Source organism: Sturnira hondurensis, unplaced genomic scaffold (genome assembly GCF_014824575.4).
Source record: "Sturnira hondurensis isolate 20B ecotype Veracruz unplaced genomic scaffold, ASM1482457v3 Scaffold0016184, whole genome shotgun sequence".
Classification (NCBI taxonomy): domain Eukaryota; kingdom Metazoa; phylum Chordata; class Mammalia; order Chiroptera; family Phyllostomidae; genus Sturnira; species Sturnira hondurensis.
The window spans coordinates 3,130,114-3,155,071 of NW_028088815.1; the positions used below are offsets into that span (position 1 = coordinate 3,130,114).

Consider the following 24,958-nt stretch of genomic DNA (forward strand, 5'->3'; position numbering starts at 1 on the left):
CCTACATGCAGCAACACTGCCCACAGATTACCTTTTAATGATCTATGCAAGCTTTTAAAAGCCAGAACAAGCTGGTACCAATCAGGCAAAGAGGGAACTGAATCCCAGAAGGAATCACCACAGAGATCCCAATCACATTAATGAGGTCCCTAGGAGCTTGAAGGCCTATCAAACCCCTTGCTTCTGTCAACTACTGCATAATAATCAGACTTGGCTTAATAGTTAGAAGGACTAAAGGAACCAGGTTGATCCTCTATTGTTCACTTCCTAGGTCTAAAAGAGTATTTGCACTTTAACAGAAAGTCTGCCAAGAAAGTAGGATTTGGGAAAGATAAAATGGGAAGGTGGTCACAAAAGAGGGATTTAAGGGGATAGCCTACCTGTGGCAACTTTTGTAGGCATCATCTTTGCATTTTCATCCTGCTTCATGCATTGCTAATCAGAGATCCACTGGAAGCTTCAGAACGAACTGAAAGGCCTGGCAGGGCATTTGGCTTTCAATTCTTCTACTGTTTATTCCCAATATATATTCATCAGGCTTAGAAACAACTCTTGAACAAGGGCAGCCACTCAGCAATGAAATGTAAATTACTGACATGTGCTGAAACCTGGACTTGCCACCACTAATGAGCACATTAAAGGAAAAATGCTCACTAGATGACTGCAACCTTTTTACTTAACCCTGTGTGCAAGTATAGCCACAATTCAACATCAATTAAAAGAGCTAGCTGCAAAACAGTAACAGAGAAGCCCTGTCACCACTTTTAATACCTCATAGACTGCTGAAAAGCTGTGATAAACCTGAAATTTTTACACTTCATCAACTAAAAATATTGTGCAAAACATTATTGTAAACATGGTGAGCTTTGATTAAGATTTGTGAAACTCCATGTGTTCTTTATAGTCGTTCCTGAAAACCCTTCCCCCTTTTCTCCCCTGGGATGGTGGAGAGCAGTGGGGGGGAAATGGAGACAACTATACTTGAACAACAATTAAAGAAAAAACAAAAACAAAAAATAAAAATTAATAAAAAAGATTTGTGAAACTCTAAAATCTGCCATTATTTCAAACAGTTTCCAAAGAGTAAAAATAAAATCGCTGGGTGTTAAAAAAAAAAGTACTAATCTATTGGTTTACTCACTAATTCAGTCAGCAAATTCAAGACCAGGAACCTCGCAAGACTGTGAAAAGTTTAGAAGCTTGTCAGGAAAAAAATTAAAAGTCATATTAACAAATAATTTAGATCTCAAAATAAGTAAAATATGTGGTTCATATGAACAGGGGCTCATCAATTGGGGCACAGAATATTAGCCTATTCACCACAACCCAAACTATAATGTACAGTGGAAAAATCCAAAACAAACCATGAATAGACATTTACTATCTACTAACTTTTAAAATAAATTGATTTTCACAATTAAAATACATTTTTTAAAGATATTTATTTATTTATTTACTTTTAGAGGGGAAGGGGAGAGGAAGAGAAACATCAATGTATGGTTGCCTTTCGTGCCTCCCCTGCTGGGAGTTGGCCTGCAGGGAACCGGCCTGCAACCCAGGCATGTGCCCTGACTGGGAATCAAACCGCGATCCTCTGGTTCGCAGGCCTGTGCTCAATCCACTGGGCTACACCAGCAAGGGCCAATTAAAATAAACTTTAAATGAAAACTTCAAAACAAATGTGGCACTAGAATGAATGAATAAAGACATTAATATGCTAATTTACTATTTTAAGTTATTGTGTGACTTTTTTCAAAAAATACTGTAAATACAAACAGGCACTTATTAGAATGTTTAAATATAATTTTACCTTTCTCTGATGACCTAAAAATTGTACTAAGTTCTTTTTTTTTTTGAAGAAAGATTTTATTTAGTTATCTTTAGAGAGGAAAGGAAGGAGAGAAGGAGAGAAACATCGATGTACGGTTGCCTCTCGTTCACCCCCTTCTGGGAACTGGCCTGCAACCCAGGCATGTGCCCTGACTGGGAATCGAACCTCGATCATGTGGTTCGCAGGCCCACGCTCAATCCACCTAGCTACACCAGCCAGGGCAAGTTGTACTAAGTTCATAAAAGCCATAAAACATTAATCGCAACAAACATTAAAATATAAAAAATATTTAAAATCTAGTTATGTTTTTTCTCTTTGCGGTTTCTAGCCAAACTTAATTTTTCCATATAATTAAACTATAGTTTAATGTATAGTTAAACTGTGTGCAATTAAACTATACATTTTAGAACCCCCAAGACTTGAAAAAACAATACATTTCAATAAAAAAAACCTGATTACCTACTAGTATGTCATAAGAGGGTACAGCCAGGGGATCCCCAAAAGAAGGATTTGTAATGGGGTCCAGAACTCAGGGTGTCCAGGAAATATTAAAAACATGGGATGTCCTCACCCCCACAAGTCTGAGCTGGGGGATAGGATACATGGAGCACGGCCATTGAGTTGTTTTGCATAGCAACAGTTTTGCAGGTAACCTCTGGAATGGTCATTTAACATATCTATAACTTGAACTGGTTTCATAGATAGGTTAAATAGCTGTGGCCATGCTTTGAGCCAGGGAGATGGGAGTGACTTTCACCCAAGATGAAACTGGGAGGCAACTCCCCCTGGTTACACAGCCTGCATGAGATACTGGAGATGACTGGCTCCACACCACAGGGCCACACCTGCCCAGACTCACTATGGCAGCCCAGAAAAGCTGGAAAAATACGGGAATGCTGGCAAATGTAGCTGATTGTGGGAGGAGTTGGAAATTGGGCTGAAAAGGAAGATTGATGCTGTGATTTAAACCCAGTCGCAGCAGCCATGACAAGCCACCACAAGGCTTTAGCAAAGAATCGTCAAGCATCTTTAGCAAAGAACCACCATGTGGCTTTAGCAGAGAATCATCATGCAGCTTTGGGTCTCCCTTTGCCACACACCTTTGGAAGCAAGAAAGCAAGATGTAGCCGCAATGCAGAGCGCTCTCTTAGCAGTTCAAAAAATACAAAAGAGACACTGCAGAAAAGAAGGGGTGAAAGGACTCTTGCTGGTGGGTCATGAGAAGGTGCCATGTGATTCTGGACTAAGAACTGGAGATCCTGACGACACAACTGATGGTGCCAGGAACCAACAGAGGCCTACCAGCTGAGCATGGATTACTGGGAAGAACTGGGGGCTGCCTGAGCCATGGACTTCTATTTCTTTTCCTGAGATACGGTACCCCAGACCTGGCAAAGTGGGGAAGGAAGGACTGTGTGTGTTTGTGGGTATTTTAAGGAACTTTGGGATTTTGATGATGACATTAAGTCATTACTCCCAAGTCTGTATAAAAATAAATAATTCCTTTCCTTTTCACCAATCTCTAACATGGAGAGCTATAATTCTCTGGCAAGGGGCAAAGTGAACCTAGTACAGGGGAACCCCAAGACAAGAAGGGTCCATTTGGTAACATTGTGGGACCTCCTTCCCTGGAGGCCAGTCAGGGAAAACCATGGGAGACCACATGTGCAGGAGCTTTACAACTACTTGTCACAGTAAAAGCCTGCCAAAACTAGCCAAGAAGGACCTACCCTATAAAAATAGAGTCCCTCCAGCCCATGAGGTCAATCTCTGCTTGGAGTTGGCCTGCTCCCATGTTCTCTGCTATAAACTCTGGGTGTTTGGTTCAAATCTTTGTCCTGATCACCAAGAACCTGGTTACCTGTGCCCACCTGTGACAATGTGATTAACAAAATCATTATTTTTCTGATTAAGTCTCAATATATAAATTAGAGATAATACCACAGAGTGATGTCATTTACAAAAAATGTCCACTTTTTAAAAGAGTTTAATCTAGAGCAGTAAAGATTAGTTTTCATTACCCTAGGGATCATATTAAAACTTTTATGTTTTATGTCCCATGATGGTAAGCTCTTTCTGTTAGGTATTTTACATAGAGTGCATTTCTCCAAGAACTTTTACAATGCTATGCTTTTATGATTTGTGCTTGCATTAGAGTAGACAAAATTATCTCCAGCACATATTAATTGCCACAGGAAATAATCAAGTTTTGGTTCCCTTGTGTTTTGTCTATAATAAAATAATAATTTAAGAAATTAAGTCCATCCTTTTTCATATTACTGTATTAGACGATTAATTCCCTGCCTTCACAGAGTACACATTAACATGTGTCAGAGTTTGGAAAAATCATGTAGTACAGTAGGAAGAGTAGCTACCTTGGCTGGTATATATATAATTTTAATTTCAAAGAGCTAAACCCAGCAAAAGGTAAAAATCTATGTGGGCTAATTTTGAATGGATTGCAAAAAAGGGAGAGCTTTATTTCATTTACATGAGATATGTACCTTCTGGCAAGAGTGGGAAGTTGCCAGACACTGTTCTAGATACTAGAAGAAGACAAAAACCTGACTTTTCATGCAGTTATTTGCTAATACACGGAGGAAGAATATAAATGAATTAACAAGTCGGGTCATGATGAGTGCTATAAAGAAAATACTGAATACAAGGTGGATGATACGGGAGAGTGTTGGTTCCAATTGTGTTTAGGGGCACCTGGGTATCTTTGAGAACTTTTCAGAGACTCTGCCAAGTAAAAACTGCTTTGATAATAGCTTTTTCCCCTCTTATTCTCCCATGATTGTGCACTAGAGTTTCGCAGTGGCTACATGATATATATTATCATAATAGATTGAATGCAGACCAGATATGAAAATCCAGCTGTCTTCTATTAAGCTGGATGTTAGAGATTTGCAAATATGTGAAACATTTCCACTCTTACTAATTTATTTTTGTCATAAAAGTGTTAATTCTAGTTGTTACCTTTAAATGGGTTTATTCTTTTATAATTAAATACATATTTTTAAAAGCTTTCAATTTAATCCCATAAATATTGATAGATAGAATACACATAAATAAAAGCTCTTTGAGATGATCAATTTTTAAAACGCTAAGGAGATTGTGAGCCCCAAAAGTTTGAGAATGACTGCCAGAAGGTGAGTAGGTTGCCTCTTTAAATAAGATGGTATAAAAAAACCTCTTCAAGAGGGTGACCTAAAGCTGAGATCTCAAAGGAGAAGAGCATTTTAGGTAGAAGAAACAAGATTGCTGTAACTACTCTTCCCCAGCTCACTTACACATTGTTTTCTGGCCTTATTATAATTCCTTTCATACCAGGCAAAGGACTGCTACTTATTCATCTCTGAATTCCTGTTGTTTACCATCTTACTAGTCATTAATAATGATTCTTTGTCAATTTTAAGGAGTTGCTTGTGTATATTTACAAACATGACACAGATTTTGGATAGAGGTTTCATCTCTTTGATATCCATATCAACCTAATTTGAAATATATTTTTATTTCTTAAAAATAAATATTTGTTAGGATTTATTATTTTCCATTAATTTCTTTTGCATAAAATTTTATATCATATTTCTGTGTGTGACTTTTAGTATATATGACTTTGCTTTCCATACCTATTTGTTAATGGTAAGTTTTTTTGCAATCTTTACGGTTTGGAGTTTTAATTTAAGACTATTTTTATTAGTGTAGTATATGAAGACTCTCTGTGGTTTTTATTATCATTTCTGCTATTGCAACCTTCCTTTATCATACTGTTTAAAAGCAAAAACATTAAAAAAATGAACAGTAGAGAAAGATAAAATGAAAACAATGATTTTAGATAAAATAGGAGTACAGCGCCAAGTTTGATTGTGACCATGATATGAATGGATGATATTTCTATTCTTAGGAAATTGTTAACATTTGGGGGCACTTACTGTGTGCTAGAATACTATTCCAGGCACTCTATGTGTACTAACACATTTGCTCTTCATAATAGCCATATAGGTGGATAGTGCAATCTTCACTTTATAGATGTAAGAAGCAAAGGAAGGTGAGTTCAACAAGTTGCTAAAAGTCACATAGCTATTAGTGCTAAGGCAAGGATTTGAACCCAGGCATTGCCTATCCTCCTAACTTCTGGGCAGTGCTACCTCTAAAGAAGAGATTATACAACTTGTTGTGGAACAAAACAAAATAAAATCTTAAAATGTTTTTAACGTTTTTCATCACCCATCGTTCTGTTCCCTTTAAGACTATAATTTTATAGTTTTTATAATTTCGTAATTATAATTTTAAGCCCCTTAGTTCTAGCTTATAGAACATTTCCAGAACCAAAGGGAACTATATAAAAGATGAAGTGGGAATAAAAAGCAGATGAAATAAGATGAAAATCACATGCAAGCACAGTAGAATGGAGCTGTGATGGTGGGTTTAGTAGAGTCTGTAGTGCGGTGGTTCTGGCTGAGTCGGTACGTAGCAGCCATATCAGCAACCAGGAGCACACATGGAGGACTTGCTTTTTAGACGCCAGTAGAAGTTTAGTGATCGGGGTGTGGGAGTCTTACCAGTAACAGTATTTGGTAGCAATTAAAACCAGCAATGGGGATGATTGACTACAGATATTGAAGGCTATCAAATAAGGAATAAGAAGAAATAGAAGATAAAAATGGTTCTCTCTGAGGTTCCAAAAGTAACAAATAACATAGACATATCTATTCTGCAAAAGGTAGACAAATGTTTCTATCATTCAGGGGAAATTAACCTGAATAAGTACATTTTCTTCAAGGTAGGAGGAAGTCAAAGCTCCAGCTTTATGTATGCAGGTGTATTTCTGAATGAGAAGACTTTGTTAAGATACAAAAGGAGGGAGATTCCTTTTGTATCTTACCTCTAAACTAAGGTTATGTACATGAGAAGGGTACTTGTTGACTAACTCTTTACGGTGAACATGCTTGAGTCAAGATGTGAAAAACCAAGATGACCTGGAAAAAAGTAATGTTTTTAGGTAGTCTACTTTGATTTTAATTAGGTGCCTGTTCTACTAATATTAAAAGATAAAGACAAAACATTGTTGTGTTTCTCCTTGTCATGAATCTATCAAGTATAAGTGATGAAGAAGAATAAAACTAGACATTTTCACAACAGAAATATTTCAAAGACTGTGGTTAAAATCCCCTTATACTGGATGTGAAAGAGAACTTTAAAATCTCCCAGGTTTAAAAATGCATTCCCCAAGACAACCAAATTAACCCTGAATTCAATATATATTCTATAATAATCTGGCCTCACAGAACAATATTGGATTTTTAAAAAATCATAATTCTTCTGGGCTTAATATATTTCCTTTTATTTTTTTAATAAAAAGTTTCAAACATAATCAAAACTAGACAATGGTATAATAAATCCCCAATTATTCACCTCTGAGATTCAACAATTATTTTTCAACTGATTTTAATTTGTGTTTTCAGCAGCAGTGTAACCAAGTTAGCCTCCTAAATATTATACCATTGTACAATAATAGTAAACACTGAGCTAATGTGTGCTACCCTAGTGAGATATACTGAGTTTATGTCTAACATATAAATAAAGGGTGGGGCAAAAGTAGGTTTCCAGTTGTTCATATGGAAAATAATACAATAATTAATAAATAATAATAGAAAAAACCCTCTGTGTTTTACATACTCACAACTGTAACTTTTTCCCCACCTTGTATATAACCAAATTCTGTCTATACATCCAATACATTTTACACAAATTATGGCATTCTAATAAGCAACAGCATCTCTAAATCTGTGATTATTAATCAAAACAGCTCCTTATACATAAAATATAATAGTTAAGAAATACAACACACAATTTTTATCAAGGTACGTTCTTATTTCACTTAATACCTATATTCAACAACCAACTAGCATGTGAAAGACTGAATAAAAAGCTAAGAAAATATATATATTGCATACCTGCAGGGGTGCACACAAATATGACATTAAGTGTGTAAGGAACTGAGAACACACAAGAAAAGAATACTCTTTGCTTAGCAAATTAGCATATCACACACTGTGCTTCAATATGGTGGCCTAGGAACCTTGTAACAATATATTTATATAAGGTAAGGTCCAGTCTAAAAACAAAGCCCAGCAATCATCTCATTATTTCTGCCTCTTTGCCCACTTTAGAAAGCATGTACTTAAAAGTTTAATTTTAGAACTTGTTTGGGGCAATAAAAGTCATTAACCATATGTAACAGTAATAATTAATGTTACTTCATCTAATCCAACAAAATCATCTATCTGCACCTACACTGTATCTATCATTTACCTGCACCAAAACAAAAAAGATCTTTCCTACTTTATTCTTACTTTAGGGGTTACATAAAAATAAATGGATGAAAATCAGTTTTAAGAGATCAAAAAGTAACTATAAATTTAAAAAATAGCATAAAAATACAAGGTGCCTTTCAAAGTGCCCTTTCTACATTTATAATACTTTCAGAATTCCAAGTTTTAATTTGACAACTTTTCTCATCTAACAAATAGTTTAAAAGCATATATTGAAATCTTGAGTGATGCAAAAGAATTAAAAAGCATGATTTCAACCATCTACTTGTGTACAAATTGTGTGGCAATCAACATATGATGTCTAAAGAAAATACTGTACATCCATACAATGTACTGTTATTCAGACTTAAAAAGCAATGAAATTCTGAAATTCTAACACATGCTGTAACACAGATGAACCTTGAGGACATTATGCAAACTGAAATAAGCCAGTCACCAAAGAATAGATATCACATGATTTCAACTACATGAGTTCCCTAGAATATATAATTCACAGAGACAGAAGACAGAACAAAGATCACCAAGTTAAGAGTGAAGGGACTAGAGAGTTTAATGAGAACTGTTTAATGAGTACACAATTTTGGTTTTCGATGATGGGAATGTTGTGGAGGTGAATAATATGGTTGTTGCATGATGTAAATGTACTTAATGCCACTAAATTACACACTTAAAATGATGAAAGGGGTAAATTTTATGTTATATACAATTTGCCACTATAAATATAATAAAAATAAGGGGAGTTCTGATCAAGATGGAGGCAGGTAGAAACCTTTCACTTCCTTCCACAACCCAAAGAAGGACGACAACCAATCCAAAAACAATAACCAACCACAAGTGACAGAAAATCAAACTGCATGGAACTCCAACAAGCAAAAAATGAAAAAAACAGTCAATCAGAACAACCAGACCAGTAGGAGGAGATGGGCAGACTGCCCAATGGAAAGAACCAGGACAAGGTAGCAGTCTGTGAGGGTGGGGCTGGCTAAAAGGACCCCAGTGAGGCAGTAGACCAGACCTTGCATCAAGGCAGGAGCTGACTGAAAGAACTCAGGGCAAGGTGGCAGACCATGCAAGCAGGACTGGCTGAACAGGAAACTGAGACTCAGAGCTGACTGTGGACTATGGCAGGGTTGCTGCAGTGGGAGGAAATCCCAGTCTCACATGAGAGTTCATTGCAAAGTGTGGCTACAGCCCAGCAAACAAGCTGCATTATTCCCTCTCTGGCCCTTCCCCCACTGATAGTGCTACAATTCAGCAAATAGGGTTGCCCTGCTCTGGTAAATATCTAAGGCCCCATCCCTTTACAACTTAACAGGTGCACTGAGACAAAGAAATATGGCCCAAATGAAAGAACAGAGCAAAAGTCCAGAAAAGAGGTAAATAATGAGGAGATAGCCAACTTATCTGATGTGGATTTCAAAACACTGGTAATCAAGATGCTCACAGAACTGATTGAGCCTGGTCGAAAAATGAAACAACAAATGAAGGCTACCCAAAGTGAAAGAAAGCAAAATATTCAGGGAACCAAGATGAAGGGAATGAAACTGGGGCTCACATCAATGATTTGGAACAAAAGGAAGAAATAAACTTCCAACTGACACAGAATGGAGAAACAAGAATTCAAAAAAAAAGTGATGAGAGGCTTAGGAACCTTCCGGACAATTTTAGAAGCTCCAACATCAGAATTACAGGGATGCCAGAAGGAGAAGAACAAGAGCAAGAAGTTGAAAACTTATTTGAACAAATAATGAAGGAAAATTTCCTCAAACTGGCAAAGGAAATACATTTCTAGGAAGTCCAGGAAGCCCAGAGAGTCCCAAGGAAGTTGGACCCAAAGAGGAACACACCAAGTCACATCATCATTAACTTACACAAGATTAAAGATAAAGAAAGAATCTCAAAAGCAGCAAGAAAAAAGCAATTAGTTACCTACAAGGGAGCTACCATAAGACTGACAGCTGATTTCTCAAAAGAAATTTTTCAGGCTAGAAGGGATTGGCAAAAGAAAAAAATACTCGAAGTAATGAAAAATGAGGATCTACAACCAAGATTATTCTACCCAGCTAAACTATCATGTAGAACTGAAGGTTGGTTAAAAGCTTTCTGAACAAGAAAAAAACTAAAGGAGTTAATCACCACTAGACCAATATTATAAGAAATGTTAAAGGATGGAAGAAGAAGAAGGAAGAAGGAAGAAAAAGGAGGAGGAGAAGGAAGAAGAGGAGAAGGAGGAGGAGGAACATGAGGAGTAGTGGCGGGGAAGAACAGAAACAGAATCATACATACAGAGGATGTTTTGATGGTTGCCAGATGGAGGTAGGTTGGGGAAATTAGTGAAAAAGGTGAAGAGATTAAGAAGTACACATTGGTAATTACAGAATAGTCATGGGGATGTAAAGTACAGCATAGGGAACAGAGTAGCCTAAGAACACATATGCATGACCCATGGTCAGAGACAATGGTGTGGGGATTGCCTGCTAGGTAGAGAGGGACAAAGGCAGAAACTTTGGGATAACTGTAACAGCTTAAAAAATAAAATATAATTAAAGTAAAATTTTTAAAAAGGCCTGTGGTTACTACTGATGAGGCAGTACTGTATAGCCCTCCTTCTGGGTTCTTTTTGTTTGTTGTCCTATACTGGAGACACAGGAAATATAAAAACTATTCTGTGACATGTCAAAACTATATGAAATTGAAATATCAGCACCAATAAATAAGGTTTTACTGAAATGTGGACAATCCATTTGAAACAGATAGAATAAAATGTTCTCAAAGAGTGCTCTACTAAATTAAGCCCTGACAAAATTACAGCAGTCAGCTAAAAAACAATGGTCCAGGAACTACTCTAACTTCTTTTAAGTTTGTTTTTCAGATCTAAAGTCAAGCCTCAGACTCCAGTGATAGTTGGTTCAGAAAGTTTCCTTCTGAATCCCATAATAAATCTTGCATAATCCCAGAATGCTTTACTGACATATACCTGGACTTCAGTGGGAACTCAGCATTCCTAAAAAAGCAAAAAGCCAGCCAAATTACACTTTGATTGGTTAACCCCAGCAACTTTTGTGCTCCCAAGAAATAAAAGCCCCTAAGCCCTACATTCAGGGCACAGAACCTAAGATCCTATCTCAGTTTTCTTGCTCACTGCACAGCCTCAATAAATTAGTCTTTGCTTTAAAAAAAAATTCAAACTGTATTTACCTCAAGCAATGGAAAGAAAATTCCAACCTCATCAAATCCCTTCCTGATTCTTAACCTTCTTATCAATCCCCAAACCCCACAACCCTAAATCTATTTGTCTTATCTAAATCCTTAAAAGACTACCCAAAATAATTTTTTTTTTCCTTTTCAGGTATCCACCCGATCTCATCTTCAAATTCTTCAACAAATATTCCAGAAGCTAAACTTTAATCCAAAATTCAGGAAGGAAAAACAAATATCCTCAAATATTTTAAAAGACACTATGTTATGATAAGAGTTTTATGAATTCTTTTTTATAGGTTTTCATAATTTCTTTTCAACATGACATCTTTAAGACTCACAATTAAAAAGATATTATAAAATTACTGTCAAAAGGAAAGAAGTCATCACATTTTCTTCTTAAAAATAAGGTAGACTTGATCAGTTCAACATAAAAATATTTACAAGTGGTAAAAGGCATTGATGACTATATTTTATAGTTCTACCAGCTCACTAAAATACTAAAGTATTTTACTTATAAAATCAGCAAATCTGGACTCTAGGACTTCCAGTCAAGGTGGAGTTGTAGATAAACATCCTTGCCTCCTTACGCAACCACAGCAAAAATTCAAATTAAATTACAAAAAAACTATCACCCAGAATCATCAGAAAATCAAACTGTAGGGAAGCTCAACATCCAACAACCAAGGAATTAGAGAAATCACATTCACCAAGATGGGTAGAAGAGGCAAAGAAATGGAAACACAGAGAATCAGAAACAAGGAATGGGAGGTCCCACACCCACATGTGGTAGATAAAATTCAGAAGGGATACCTCAGGAGCCAGGGGCCCCAGTCTCACACCAAATGACCCATCCCCAGTGTCCCAGTACCAGGAAAATAAATCCCCATAACTCCTGGCTGGGGGTTGAAGTGGCAGAAGAAACTGGGATTCTCAGGTATCTCCTCCTAAAGAACCTGCAACAGTCTTAAGACTTAAAAAGACTCACTCCCACTGGGCTCCAGCATCAGTACAGCAGCTGGAAGGGCTCCAGTGGCATACAGGGAAAAACTGAAGAATCTGTCATCAGGATAAAGGCCAAGGAACAATATCCTCCAGGACAAAACACCAGAGGCCAAGCAGCAACCACTGTTCCTTTTCTGAGCCCTTTGTCACACAGAGCCACATCAGGGACATCACATCTGAGACTCCATCAACCTGGTTCACACACAGTTTCACTTGCCCTGGCAATTACCTAAGGCAAAGAGCTCCATCCAACTTACAGGTGTTCTTTCTATAGTAGGCCACACTACTAAGACAGGAAGTCAAACAGGTCCAGGTAATACATATAAACAAACACAGGGAGGCTGTCAAAATGAGGAGACAAAGAACTAAAGCCCAAATGAAAGAACAGAACAAAACTCCAGATAAGGAACTAAACAATATGGAGATAAGGAATTTTCAGATGCAGAGTTCAAAACACTGGTTCTTAGGATGCTCAATGAACTCACTGGGTACTTCAACAGCACTAAAAAACCCATGCACCCTGGCTAGTGTGGCTCAGCTAAGTGAGTGCCAGACTGTGAACCAAAAGGCTGGTTCAATTCCCAGTCAGGGCACATGCCTGGGTTGCAGGCCAAGTCCCCAGTAGAGGGCACTCAAGAGGCAACCACACATTGATGTTTCTTTCCCTCTTTCTCCCTTCCCTTCTCTAAAAATAAATAAAAGAAAAAGAAAAAAGAAAAGGCCCTCTGTTAAAACAAAACAACATGCAGAAATTAAAGTTACACTAAATGAAATAAAAACTACAGGGAATCAACGGTGGAGTAGATGAAGGCAAGATTTGAAATATAAAGCAGAAAATCAATCAGTGTTGAAAATCATCCTACCTGGTTTCAGGAGCTGGAACCCCTCTGACAGGCAAGAAGGCCCCACAGCTAGGGGACCTTGGGATCATAAGCCACTAAGGAGACAAAACTTATCCTCCTGGCAGAGGCTGCACCCCTTTACTTTACCCCACTTGGCCCCAGGGCAAATGACTGATTAGCCAATGATGCATAAGATTCCTCAAGGGAGGGACAACCTAAAACAGGCATGGTCGCAAAGGGGACACCAGGGAAGGACTTGGGGATTGTGGAGAAGGGACATTAAACCCTCATGCCTCCACTTTATCATAGCCTATGTCCTCATTCTATCTGTAAAAAGTCTCCTAATCTCTTGGCTGCCTTGCTTCCCCTGCGGGATTCACGCCTGAAACAATGCCATATGGGGTGCAGCCCTACGCTGGAACCAGCAGTTCCCAGTGAGAGGTGACCAGGCTTAAGAAAGAATGCATAAAGTCCTATGAAAGCTGCTTTGCTAAGAATGTCCTCAATTTAAATGTTAAGGGTCCAAGCACACAATAAGTTTGTTTCCCAATGTTTTCCAGCCAATTGGTGTCACCCTGTCTATCAGACCCTGACTCAAAAGGACCACTGTGACCTCAAAAATGTTATCTGTAAAAACTATACCTTCTTTCATTCATATGCAACCCTATGCAAACTAAACTCAATAAAAGCCCATTGAGAGAGAGGCTAGAGGCCTTTCTTCTCTGAGAGACTGGTCAGCCTTGCTCCCCAAGCCAATCATGTCTTGGTAGAATTATTCTCATCCACAGTGGCCCAGCAAGCTCTGCCACAAATCAGAACAAGAAGAAAAAAGAACCAAAAAAAATGAGGGTAGGCTAAGGAGCCTCTGGGACAACGTAAAACATACCAACATTTGAATCATAGGGACGCCAGAAGAAGAAGAGAAAGAGCAAGAAATTAATTTTTTAGAAAAAATGAGAAAACTTCCCTAATTTGATGAAGGAAGTAGACATACAAGTACAGGAACCACAGAGAGTCCCAAGCAAGATGGACCCAAAGAAGCCCACTCCAAGACACATCATAATTAAAATGCCAAAGTTAAAAGATACAGAGAGAATGTTAAAAACAGCAAGAGAAAAGCAGACAGTTTCCTACAAAGGAGTTCCCATAAGACTGTCAGCTGATTTCTCCAAAGAAACTTTGTAGGCTAGAAGGAACTGGCAAGAAGTACTCAAAATAATGAAAAGCAAGGACCTACAACCTAGATCACTCTATCCAGCAAAGCTATCACTTAAAATTAAAGGGCAAATAAAGTATATCCCAGACAAAGAAAAGCTAAAGGAGGTCATCATCACCAGACCAGTATTATATAAAATGTTAAAGGAACTTACTTAAGAAAAAAGAAGATCAAAACTATGAACATTAAAATGGCAATAAATTCCCAGCTGTAAACAACTGAATCTTAACAACAAGCTAAGCAAACAAGCAGAACAGAAACAGAATCTTAAATACGGAGATCATTTGGATGGTTATCAGTTGGGAGGGAAAAAGGAGGGAAAAGATGAAGGGATTAAGAAGTATAATTGGTAGGCAGACAATAGACAAGAAGATACTAAGAATAGTATAGGAAATGGAGTAGCCAAAGAACTTACATGCATGACCCATGGACATAAACTGGGGGACAGGAGGGTAATGCCAAAGGGAATGGGGGGTACCTTATGGAGAGGGGCAAAGGGAGAAAAATTGGGACCACTGTAATAGCATAATTAATCAACTATATTTTAAGAAATAAAGTCAGCAAATTCAAGTGAAGACAGCCACTTTCACTAGCATCTAAGATCCGGAGATCAGAAAAACAACAAAAAAATAATAATTCTATTTTTGGACTTTAACAATGGAATAGCATTAGGGGATTTTTAAAAAGGCAGAAAGAAAAAAGTCTCCACCAATAGCAAAAATAGGCAGCAGGCAAAGGTGACATTTTTTTAAAGAAACCACTAACAACCCAGTCTAGTTCCAATTCACCTTAGCAACAGTTTGGAACATTTACTGAGCATGGGATTTATAGTCAGTCATCTGTTGAAATGTATGCTCTCATTTACTGCCTATGTGACAATGAACAAGGCTTTTATTTCTGAGATCATTCTCTGTTCTATAAATCTAAGAATAAAAATAATATATCAAAGATTGCCATGAAGATTAAATGAGAATGGTGCAAGTGCATCTGTAGGTAGATATTTCATATCTAATTTTTAAGAGCTTAGGGAAGGGAAGAAAAGTTTTTTTCTTATAAATAAATAAAACCTAAGATTGGCAAATGAGAGTACACTATATAACCAATTGATAGCCAAATTTTAACACATTGGCATGTGGGCTCCAGAACAATGGTAGCAGTAGTAGCCTCTAGGATTTAAACTGGAGGTTGTGATAGGAGATTCATGGATGAAAGAAACCTTATTTTTCAATGTATACATGAGACTTAAATTTATAAAATTTTAGATTCTCAAAAATTAAAAATTTTAGTATAATAAAATTAAAGATCTGTATCCATAATGAAAATGTTAATAATGGTTTTTGTTTGTTTGTTTTTGTTTTTGCTTTTTTACTGGCAGAACTTTATTCTCCCAACAAATATGGACTATAAATGGCTTACAGATAATACTGCTTAAATTTCCCACCTGTAAGTTATCTTGGAAATGAAAAGGTAATAGCTAACTTTCACCCCCCAAACTCAGTAGTAATAAAAAAAAGTAGTTTTAAGATTAGGGAGAGTAAACACTCATCTGTAGAAAATCTTCTTAATATTATACATCTTTTAGCAACTGAAATCTTTCCATCCCTTCCATCTTTTACCTAGCGAGCCTTAAATTTAAGAATGTATCCTGGAGACAGCATAATCATTTTCCCCATGCAGAAAATTTACTGGGCAGAAAATACTGAAATACTATTTAATTATGTCAGCACAATAGTAGTATATGCCACATCCTTTAAAAAATACATGTTTAGTCGATTCCCAGTCAGGGCACATGCCTGGGTTGCAGGCCGGTTCCCTGTAGGCCAACTCCCAGCAAGGGACCCACGAAAGGCAACCATACATTGATGTTTCACTCCCTCTCCTTCCCCTCTAAAGATAAATAAATAAATAAAATCTTTAAAGAAAATACACGTTTAGCCCTGGCTTGTGTGACTCAGTGGATTAAGCACCGGCCTGAGAACCAAAGGCTCGCTGGTTCCATTCCCAGTCAGGGCACATACCTGGGTTGCAGGCCAGGACCCCAGGTGGAGGCATGTGAGAGGCAACCACACACTGTTTCTCTCCCTCTCTTTCTCTCTCTCTTCCTCTCTCTAAAACTGAATAAATAAAGTCTTAAAAAATACACATTTAAACTTTCTAAGGTGGAAACATTTTGCAGTTTATGTGACTATCATACAATTCAACCATCAATCTTAATTCGACTAGTACTCAAAGTACTATATATCAGTATTCTCCATCATATTCTTGTATATCTGGAAATTATTTGACACAGAAAAATCACAGGAATTGGTAACAGGAGAAGGAAAGGAAGGAGAAGAAATGGAAAGAAGGGAAGGGAGGATAAAAAGTTCTAATAGTGTTAATGATAAGAAAATGTATGTACTAATGCTCATCTGACAGGGGAGACACCATGATCATGAAAATTTATGTACTTAAGCCCTGGCTGGCATAGCTCAGTGGATTGAGCACAGGCTGTGAACCAAAGTGTCGCTGTTTCAATTCCCAGTCAGGGCACATGCCTGGGTTGCAGGCTGAGTCCCCACTTGGGTACACACGAGAGGCAACCACACATTGATGTTTCTCTCCTTCCCTTCCTCTCTCTCTAGATATAAATTTTAAAAAATAAAATCTTTAAAAAATTTCTGTACTTAAAATGAGATGTCTCCAAAATACACTATAATAACAGTTCTCAACCTTTATTAAACCATGAAACAATAAGTAAAAGTCATGAACAAAACATTTCCATGAGCTACCCAGACTGTATAGATATAATAAGAGTTATATACAACTCTGGGATTGCAAGGTCTAAGCCTCTCCTTTATTTTCCTGCTCAAAAAATGTTTTTTCAAATATGAAAAATGTTTTTTCAAACAGTAGTAGTGAGCCGACTACTATACTCTAGTTGGCTCACTTGGAAAGAGTGAAAGCATTGAAATAGTAGCTAAATAGTGAAGACAGATAACTGTAAGATAACTGTAGGGAACTTAGCCAAAGTCCATAGAAACCTATCCCCCCACTTTAATAGCGATATAGGCAACACATGATCAGGTTGTAGGAAAATGACTGTTGTGTGGATAGAAACTTGAAGAAAGCATTTTGCTAGGGCATTGGTCTTCAGTTATGAGGTTGTATGTAATCCATGGTGTGTCATTATAGCTGTGAAGTGTGTGTTGTAAGTACTTTGTAGCTAATACTAAAATTCTGAAGTTAGCAAGTTTGCCAGTGATTTTATTTAAATATATATATATATTTTAAAAACATTTTTTGAGCAAAACATTTGAAAAACATTTCAAAAATGTTGAAATGTTATTTAAATATATATATATATTTAAAAAACATTTTTTGAGCAAAATATTTCAAAAAACATTTCAAAAAATGTTGAAATGGTTTTTAAATATATATATATTTAAATAAAATCACTGGCAAACTTGCTAACTTCAGAATTTTAGTATTAGCTACAAAGTACTTACAACACACACTTCACAGCTATAATGACACACCATGGATTACATACAACCTCATAACTGAAGACCAATGCCCTAGCAAAATGCTTTCTTCAAGTTTCTATCCACACAACAGTCATTTTCCTACAACCTGATCATGTGTTGCCTATATCACTATTAAAGTGGGGGGATAGGTTTCTATGGACTTTGGCTAAGTTCCCTATAGTTATCTGTCTTCACTATTTAGCTACTATTTCAATGCTCTCACTCTTTCCAAGTGAGCCAACTAGAGTATAGTAGTTTTTAAAAGTGCTCCGTGCTTATGGTCAGCCAATTTAGATACAGTACTGATTCTGTTATTAACTGGCAGCATAACTGTTGGCAAGTCACTGAATCTGAGTCTAAGTTTTCTTTTTGTTAAATAGAATTAATAATATCCAACTTCAATGGCTGCATAAATTGAAATCACATTTGTCAAAGGATTTGTAAAAGTACTGTATCATGCATATGTGTATATAAGTTTAATTATATCAAATTATTAATTTCCTTAACAAGGAAAAATCTAACTCCCCAAAATATACATAAAAATTATCAGGTTAATTTCCCCCAAACACTAATTTTAACTATCTCCTCCTTAAAAATCTTCAATTCCCTTTAAACCAGTATCACCCTTTTCCAAGAGCCATAGTTTCACTTTTCAAAGCTCTCTCATAAATTCTAAAATTTTTTTTTCTTAATCCTAACAGTCCTCACAGCCTCTCATCATTGTTCTTTTTTGGCTAAGGATACCAGGAGCCCAGAAAAAAATACAGAATGAAAAACAACTCAGAAATAAAATCTGCTCAGCACAGTAAAATTACTGAAAGTTGCTATTTATGAGGGTAATTTGTACCTTCATTTTCCCCATGATTTAGACAAAAACAAACAAGACATGGTTTTATTTAAATCCTATACAGTAAGAATTGTATGTAATCTGATCCCACTTCATGTAAATTAAGCCTAAGTAATAATGTCCTATAAAGGAAATTTATAAAATGTAGCATGCTTATACATTTGGCTTACTGTATACTTTCTAAAGCATAAAGCATTAACTCAGGAAAAAATTCAACAAATCATTTTTATTCACAGCTATTAACTAAAAACAACAATATATCAGATAGAGCACAAATAGTTTTTCTATAAACAAAATAAATATTATGCTGATCTTTTTTCTTCTATTTATACTTGTATTAAATTTATTGTGGTGACATTGGTTAATATAAAGTCATTCAGATTTCAAGTGTACATTACTGTGGTACATGATCCATACATTGCATTGTGTACCAATCAATCAAAGTCAAATCACTTTCCATTGCCCTGGCTGGTGTAGCTCAGTGGATTGAGTGTGGGCCTGTGAACCAGACAATCGCGGTTCGATTCCCAGTCAGGGCACATGCCTGGGTTGCAGGCCAGTTCCCAGCGGGGGCCAGTTCCCAGCAGGGGATGCACAAGAAGCAACCATACATTGATGTTTCTCTTCCTCCCTCCTTCCCTTCCCTCTAAAGATAAATAAATAAAATATTTTTAAAAAATTACTTTCCATCATCATGTATTTGGCCCATTTGACCCTCTACTACCCTCTACCCTCTGCCCTTTGGTAACCACCATACTGTTGTCTGTATCTCAGAGTTTCGGTTCTATATCCCACATATGAGTGAAATCATATGGTTCTCAGCTTTTAATGACTGACTTATTTCACTTAGCATTCAAAGTCTATCCATGTTGTCACAATAGCAGAATTTTATCTTTTCTCATGGCTGAAGTATTCCTTAGTATATATGTACCATATCTTCTTCATTCAGTCCTCTATCACAGGAAACCTTGTTGTCTCCACATCTTGGCCACCATGAATAATGCTGCAGTGAACATAGGGATGCATATGTCTTTGCAAATAAGTGTTTTTTATTTTCTTTGGTAGATACCCAGAAGAGGAGTTGCTGGATCATAGGTGAATTCTATTTCTATTTTTAGTTTTTTGAGGAACTGACATATTGTTTTCCATAGTGGTTACACCAGTTTACATTTCAATGAGCAGTGAATAGGGTCCTTTTTTCAGTAATAAAAACAATACAACCAGACATAAAAGGGAACTAAACCTCCATATTTTATTAAATTTCAAACTCAAGATATAGTATTACAATAAAGAGAACTCTATAGTACTAAACTTATAAAATGTTCCAACATCTACCGGTCTTTGTAGCCAAAACTTTCCACTAACATGGTAATCTATCACCACTACGTTGGAAATCACATTTCTAAGAATATACCCAGTTTGGAATAATAACTATCAAATTTCAATGGTTGGTCAACCAACACACAAACAATGTTTATATGGCATAACAAAATCAGTAAGCAATTTTATTTCACTGTTTTACTTTTTACAGAATTTACCAACTATAACCAGATATTCCAAAAGGAGCACCTAAAAATGTTCTACTCCAATGGGAAAAGATTTTAATTGTAGAAAAATAACATCCCAAATAAGAACCTTGCCATGATGTACACACACCAAAAAAGGGTTATCACTGGGTGCCTATTTTCATAGTGAACAAAAATATACAGTAATATTGCCTTCTAGTTACAAATAGTCCTTTCTGTGGTAAGAGGAAAATTTTCTTGAAGATTACTGTCTTATAATTATTAATATAATAATAATTATTTAATCCTTGCAAAACATTCACTGAACATATGTGTAAATCATTAGATTAAATAACAAAAAGTTAAACAAAAACTGATGAGACCAAGTCTCTTACCTGGAGGAGATTAAAATATACACACACACACAGAAAAGTAACATAATGTGGAAAGCGGTAGACCAAATAAGAATTCGAAAAACATTAAATGCTCTAGAAGACAGAGCAAAGAGATTGCCAGAAGGAAATGGAAAATTGTCCCGGCAGAAGTAACTTGTGAATTGTGCCTTTAAGAATAGATAGTACTTGGAAATGAGGGAGGAAAAGACAGGTGTCCTCACTAGAGGAAAACTGTGACAAAAGGCATGAAACAGGAAAGAGTCAGCCATGTTTGGGAATAGTACATAGTCTGGCATGTCTGAGACACAGCATTGACAAAGGAAAATGGAGGAGACACTACTAGAAAAAAAATTAGTGAAAAAGGAAGGTAGTCATATGTTCTACACTATTTTCTCTAATGTGATGCTCCTGATGGAAATAATCTTTCTTATCTTTATTTACTTTTCTTCTCTTTATCTTCTCTTTATTAGAGAATTTGAACTCTTTCATAATAATTTCTTCTCTGAATTAGAGTAATGTGTATAACCTGTCTTATTTTCCACAGGATGACTATGAACTTCTCATGTGCAAGATCCACATCTGATTTATTTTTATATCCTTCTCAAATGCCTTGAACGTAAATATAAAGTGTACATTTTTTAAAAACGATTAAGTAAATGCATGCATGAATCTATTGGCCATGTCATTTAACTTCTATGGGACTCATATTGCTTTTTACCAGGAGTTTGCAAACTTTTTCTATAAAGGGCCATACAATAAATATTTTAGGTTTCATTGGCTATTCCATCTTTGTTGCAGTTATGCAACTCTGCTGTTGTAGACCAAAAGTAGTCCCAGACCACACATAAATGAATGAGTAGGGCTGCGTGCCAATGAAACTTAATTTACAAACACAGGCAGCAGGCCCCATTTGGTCCATGAACTACAGTTTAAAGACACCTCACCTACACAAACTTAAATTTAACACATTATACTCGTATTTTACAAGTATATTTAAATGTAAGTAGTATATAGAAATCATTTTCTTACATAATGACAGAACCTCACACAAAATGTCAAAGAAAATAAAAAGGTGTAACATAAATAGGAAAAAAGTGAACATACTACACAAAACCTGGTAAATCTGGACCTTTGGATAGCTCCATCAAATCTGCCCTCTCTAGACACTTGTTACCATCACCATTGGGTGACCTTAAGTCACAACCTCTTTAGGCTATAATATTTTTTTTGGTAGGGAGGGTTCCTATTTAATTTTTTTTAATTTTATTTTTAAATTATAATCTACATCAGTATTATTTTGTATTAGTTGCAGGTGTACAGCACAGTGGTTAGACAATCATATACTTTACAAAATGTTCTCCCAATATTTCCAGTACTCACCTGGTACCACACATAGTTACTATAACATTATTGAATATGTTCTTCACACCTTAATTTTTAAAATATAAATTGGTTAAAATAGATAATTCTAAGATAGAACTCTATGACATTAAGAATTGTTCCAAATTCAATTTGTAGATTTCACATGAAAATTTTATCTGGAAAATGATGATCACATTCATAAAGAGTTTGAATCCTTGGAAGAACAAAATACAAGTATACCACAGAAACAAAGTTTAACATACTAGAATAATAAACTAAGATAATTTAATACCTAGAGTAATTGATCTAAGGTTTTTAAAATACTGTTCATAATCATATTTTAGTCTCTGAACACTAAGATTTCAGGACCATCTTGAATGTAGTTATAAATACACCTGGAAAATCAGTTTAATAGTAAATATAGGTTAATTCACCTAACCAGGATGGTCGTATTGGGAGGATACTCAGGTCATAATAAAACTTTTCCCAAAATACAGAAGATAGTAAGGTATAATCTTAAATGCCACAATATGTAATAAAAGGAAAAATAGAATCTTATTCTGGCTCCACTGTCTATTGTCATAGTATAATAATTCATAAATCACTGAATTCTGATATATTTAGTTAAAAATCTGAAGTTTTTAAATATAAAAATTAAAGTCCATGCAATATATAATAAACTAGGTGTCATTGCTTAAGTATAATGAGATTTAATAACTTTTCCATTTTTACTCTTCAAATCAAGAATTACAGAATAAAAACTCTTCACTTTTCACAAACAACTATTTTCAAAGAATTGCTGCATCAGTTAACATTTTTAATTCACTACTGCCCATATTTATAAAAGCAACACCATTACACTGCTTTCTAAAATATAAATTAACAGCCTCTAGTTCATTACAAACTTACCAAATATTTGGCAAATTCTTTGTTTTCTGAAAGGAATCCATAACCTGGATGTACCTTAAAAATGAAAACAAAAGGCACTTAATTTTATCATGTTGTGAAACCTTGGTAAAAGCAAGAGTGCAGGTATGTGTTTACTGTCCAAGATCCCTTGAGTAAGGTTACTTCTCTCACACAGTTATCAGCTCCAACACACATTCCTGAGTCAACTCTAATTCCAAGATAATGCCTATGTTATAATCGCTTTAGGTGCACTATCTTTGTCCTGATCATAATCAAAGCAGTCTATCTACGTATCTTCCTGTCCACCTGCCTTTGACTACCTACTCAAAACAACTCACACTCTCCTCATTTTTTTAGGGTAACTTTAGCAACAAGCTTGATGAATGGTGGATCAAAAAATTCTGTTAAAGGAAATATTTTGCAAGATATATTTTTTAAATGTTTAATTCCTTTTCTTTGCTGTAGAGAACTGCTAACTCCCAAAACTCGTTACAAACCAACTAACATATTTTATTTCTGATGACAGTAATGTACTCAGCCATTATCCACAGAGCAGTTTCTGTCAAATCTAAGTAAAATTAAAGTTCAGTTTATACTATTTTTGTACTCTGAATGCCCTTTTCTTTCGATATCTATTCTTTCCCTCCTCACCCTATTTATCCATTCACAATCTCTTTATTCTATGCTATGCAAGCCACACTGCTACAATCTAAACTCTATCATCCTGTTCTAATTAAGTGATTTTTGCTTTTACTACATGGGCCAAACACAAATTTAGCCACTCTATTATCAGTCAGTACTGAATAGATTTCTGGTAAAACAATTCTACTACAAGGAAAGTCAAATTTCTGAAGAGGCTACTATCATAATCTAGAAGTAGTTACACATCCAAGGTTTTTAAAAGTTGGACCAAGCTTTGTAAACGTGGTACAGAATAATCTAAACTACCGCAGCACAGGATAAAAGTTTTATTCCACCAATCTCATTTTATATAAACATTCAACTAAACATCACATTCTGACCAGCTATAGTCAAAAGAGTTTTACCTTCATTAACTCTGCTAATAAACTGTAAACATCTATAATATAAGTTCATGAATTCAGCTTTTTCTTTTCTTTTTTTTTCAGCTTCTTATGTAAACATCCATTTCTTTCCAAAGAAATGCAAACACTAATTGAAGCACTCCACGTTAATTGCTGGTGTTGGCTGCTGCCATTTAATTTTAGAGATAACTCTGCATAGTCTTAACATTATATATAATTAATTCTCTGATATTAAAACACACACACACACACACAATAGCAACAACAAAACACTATTCCTGATGTCAGAAACCAGCCTTTTCCTTAGATTCCACTTATTTCAAACAGAATTGGAAATGTGTAGAGAATTTCTGATTTCTCCATGCAAGTTATACATATCCTACTGACATGATCACACTAAAATCATTGTGATTTACAATGTTGATATTTCTGGAAGTATACTACGTATACATAATTTTTAAGTAATTAAAATAGAATTTAAACATGGGCCTTTTGGATCCTGTTTATAAAACTGAATGTTGTTTAATACTCTTACTATAATGAAAGGGTTAATACTCAAAATTAATTGGGATTTTTTTTTCTAGCAAATTTGGAAATGAACTGAAACTGCTCCCTGTTGTGAAAGCTGAATCCTGCAGCCACCTGCAGGATCAGCAACCAACACTGCCAGATGCCACAAAGCCTTTGATTTCCAGTAGCAAATTCAGCCACATTTAACTCATGTGACATGAACTAACTGCAAAAGCATTTTCAATCATTCTTTCATTTTTTTTGAAGATATAAACTCTAGCTTTCTGCTCACTATATACAAAACAGCAGTAGACAGATTCATTCGGACTCACAGCTTGGGCCCTGGTTTTCTTAATGGCTTCCATGATGGCATCCATGTTGAGGTAGCTTTTACTGGTGGGAGCTGGGCCAACACAGACAGCCTCATCCGCCATTTTCACATGAACCTGAA

General features: G+C 35.9%; 1 protein-coding gene across 1 annotated transcript in view; it reads right to left on the reverse strand.

The window, feature by feature from the left end:
* Positions 1 to 24,958, reverse strand: part of PCCA (propionyl-CoA carboxylase subunit alpha) — a 468,144-nt gene that overhangs the window by 401,057 nt on the left and 42,129 nt on the right. Inside the window, exons 3-4 of the mRNA XM_037065798.1 lie at positions 24,840 to 24,953; positions 22,955 to 23,008 (exon numbers count right to left, since the gene is read on the reverse strand). Coding sequence (XP_036921693.1) covers positions 22,955 to 23,008; positions 24,840 to 24,953 — 168 coding nt within the window. The remainder of the gene's footprint in view (positions 1 to 22,954; positions 23,009 to 24,839; positions 24,954 to 24,958) is intronic.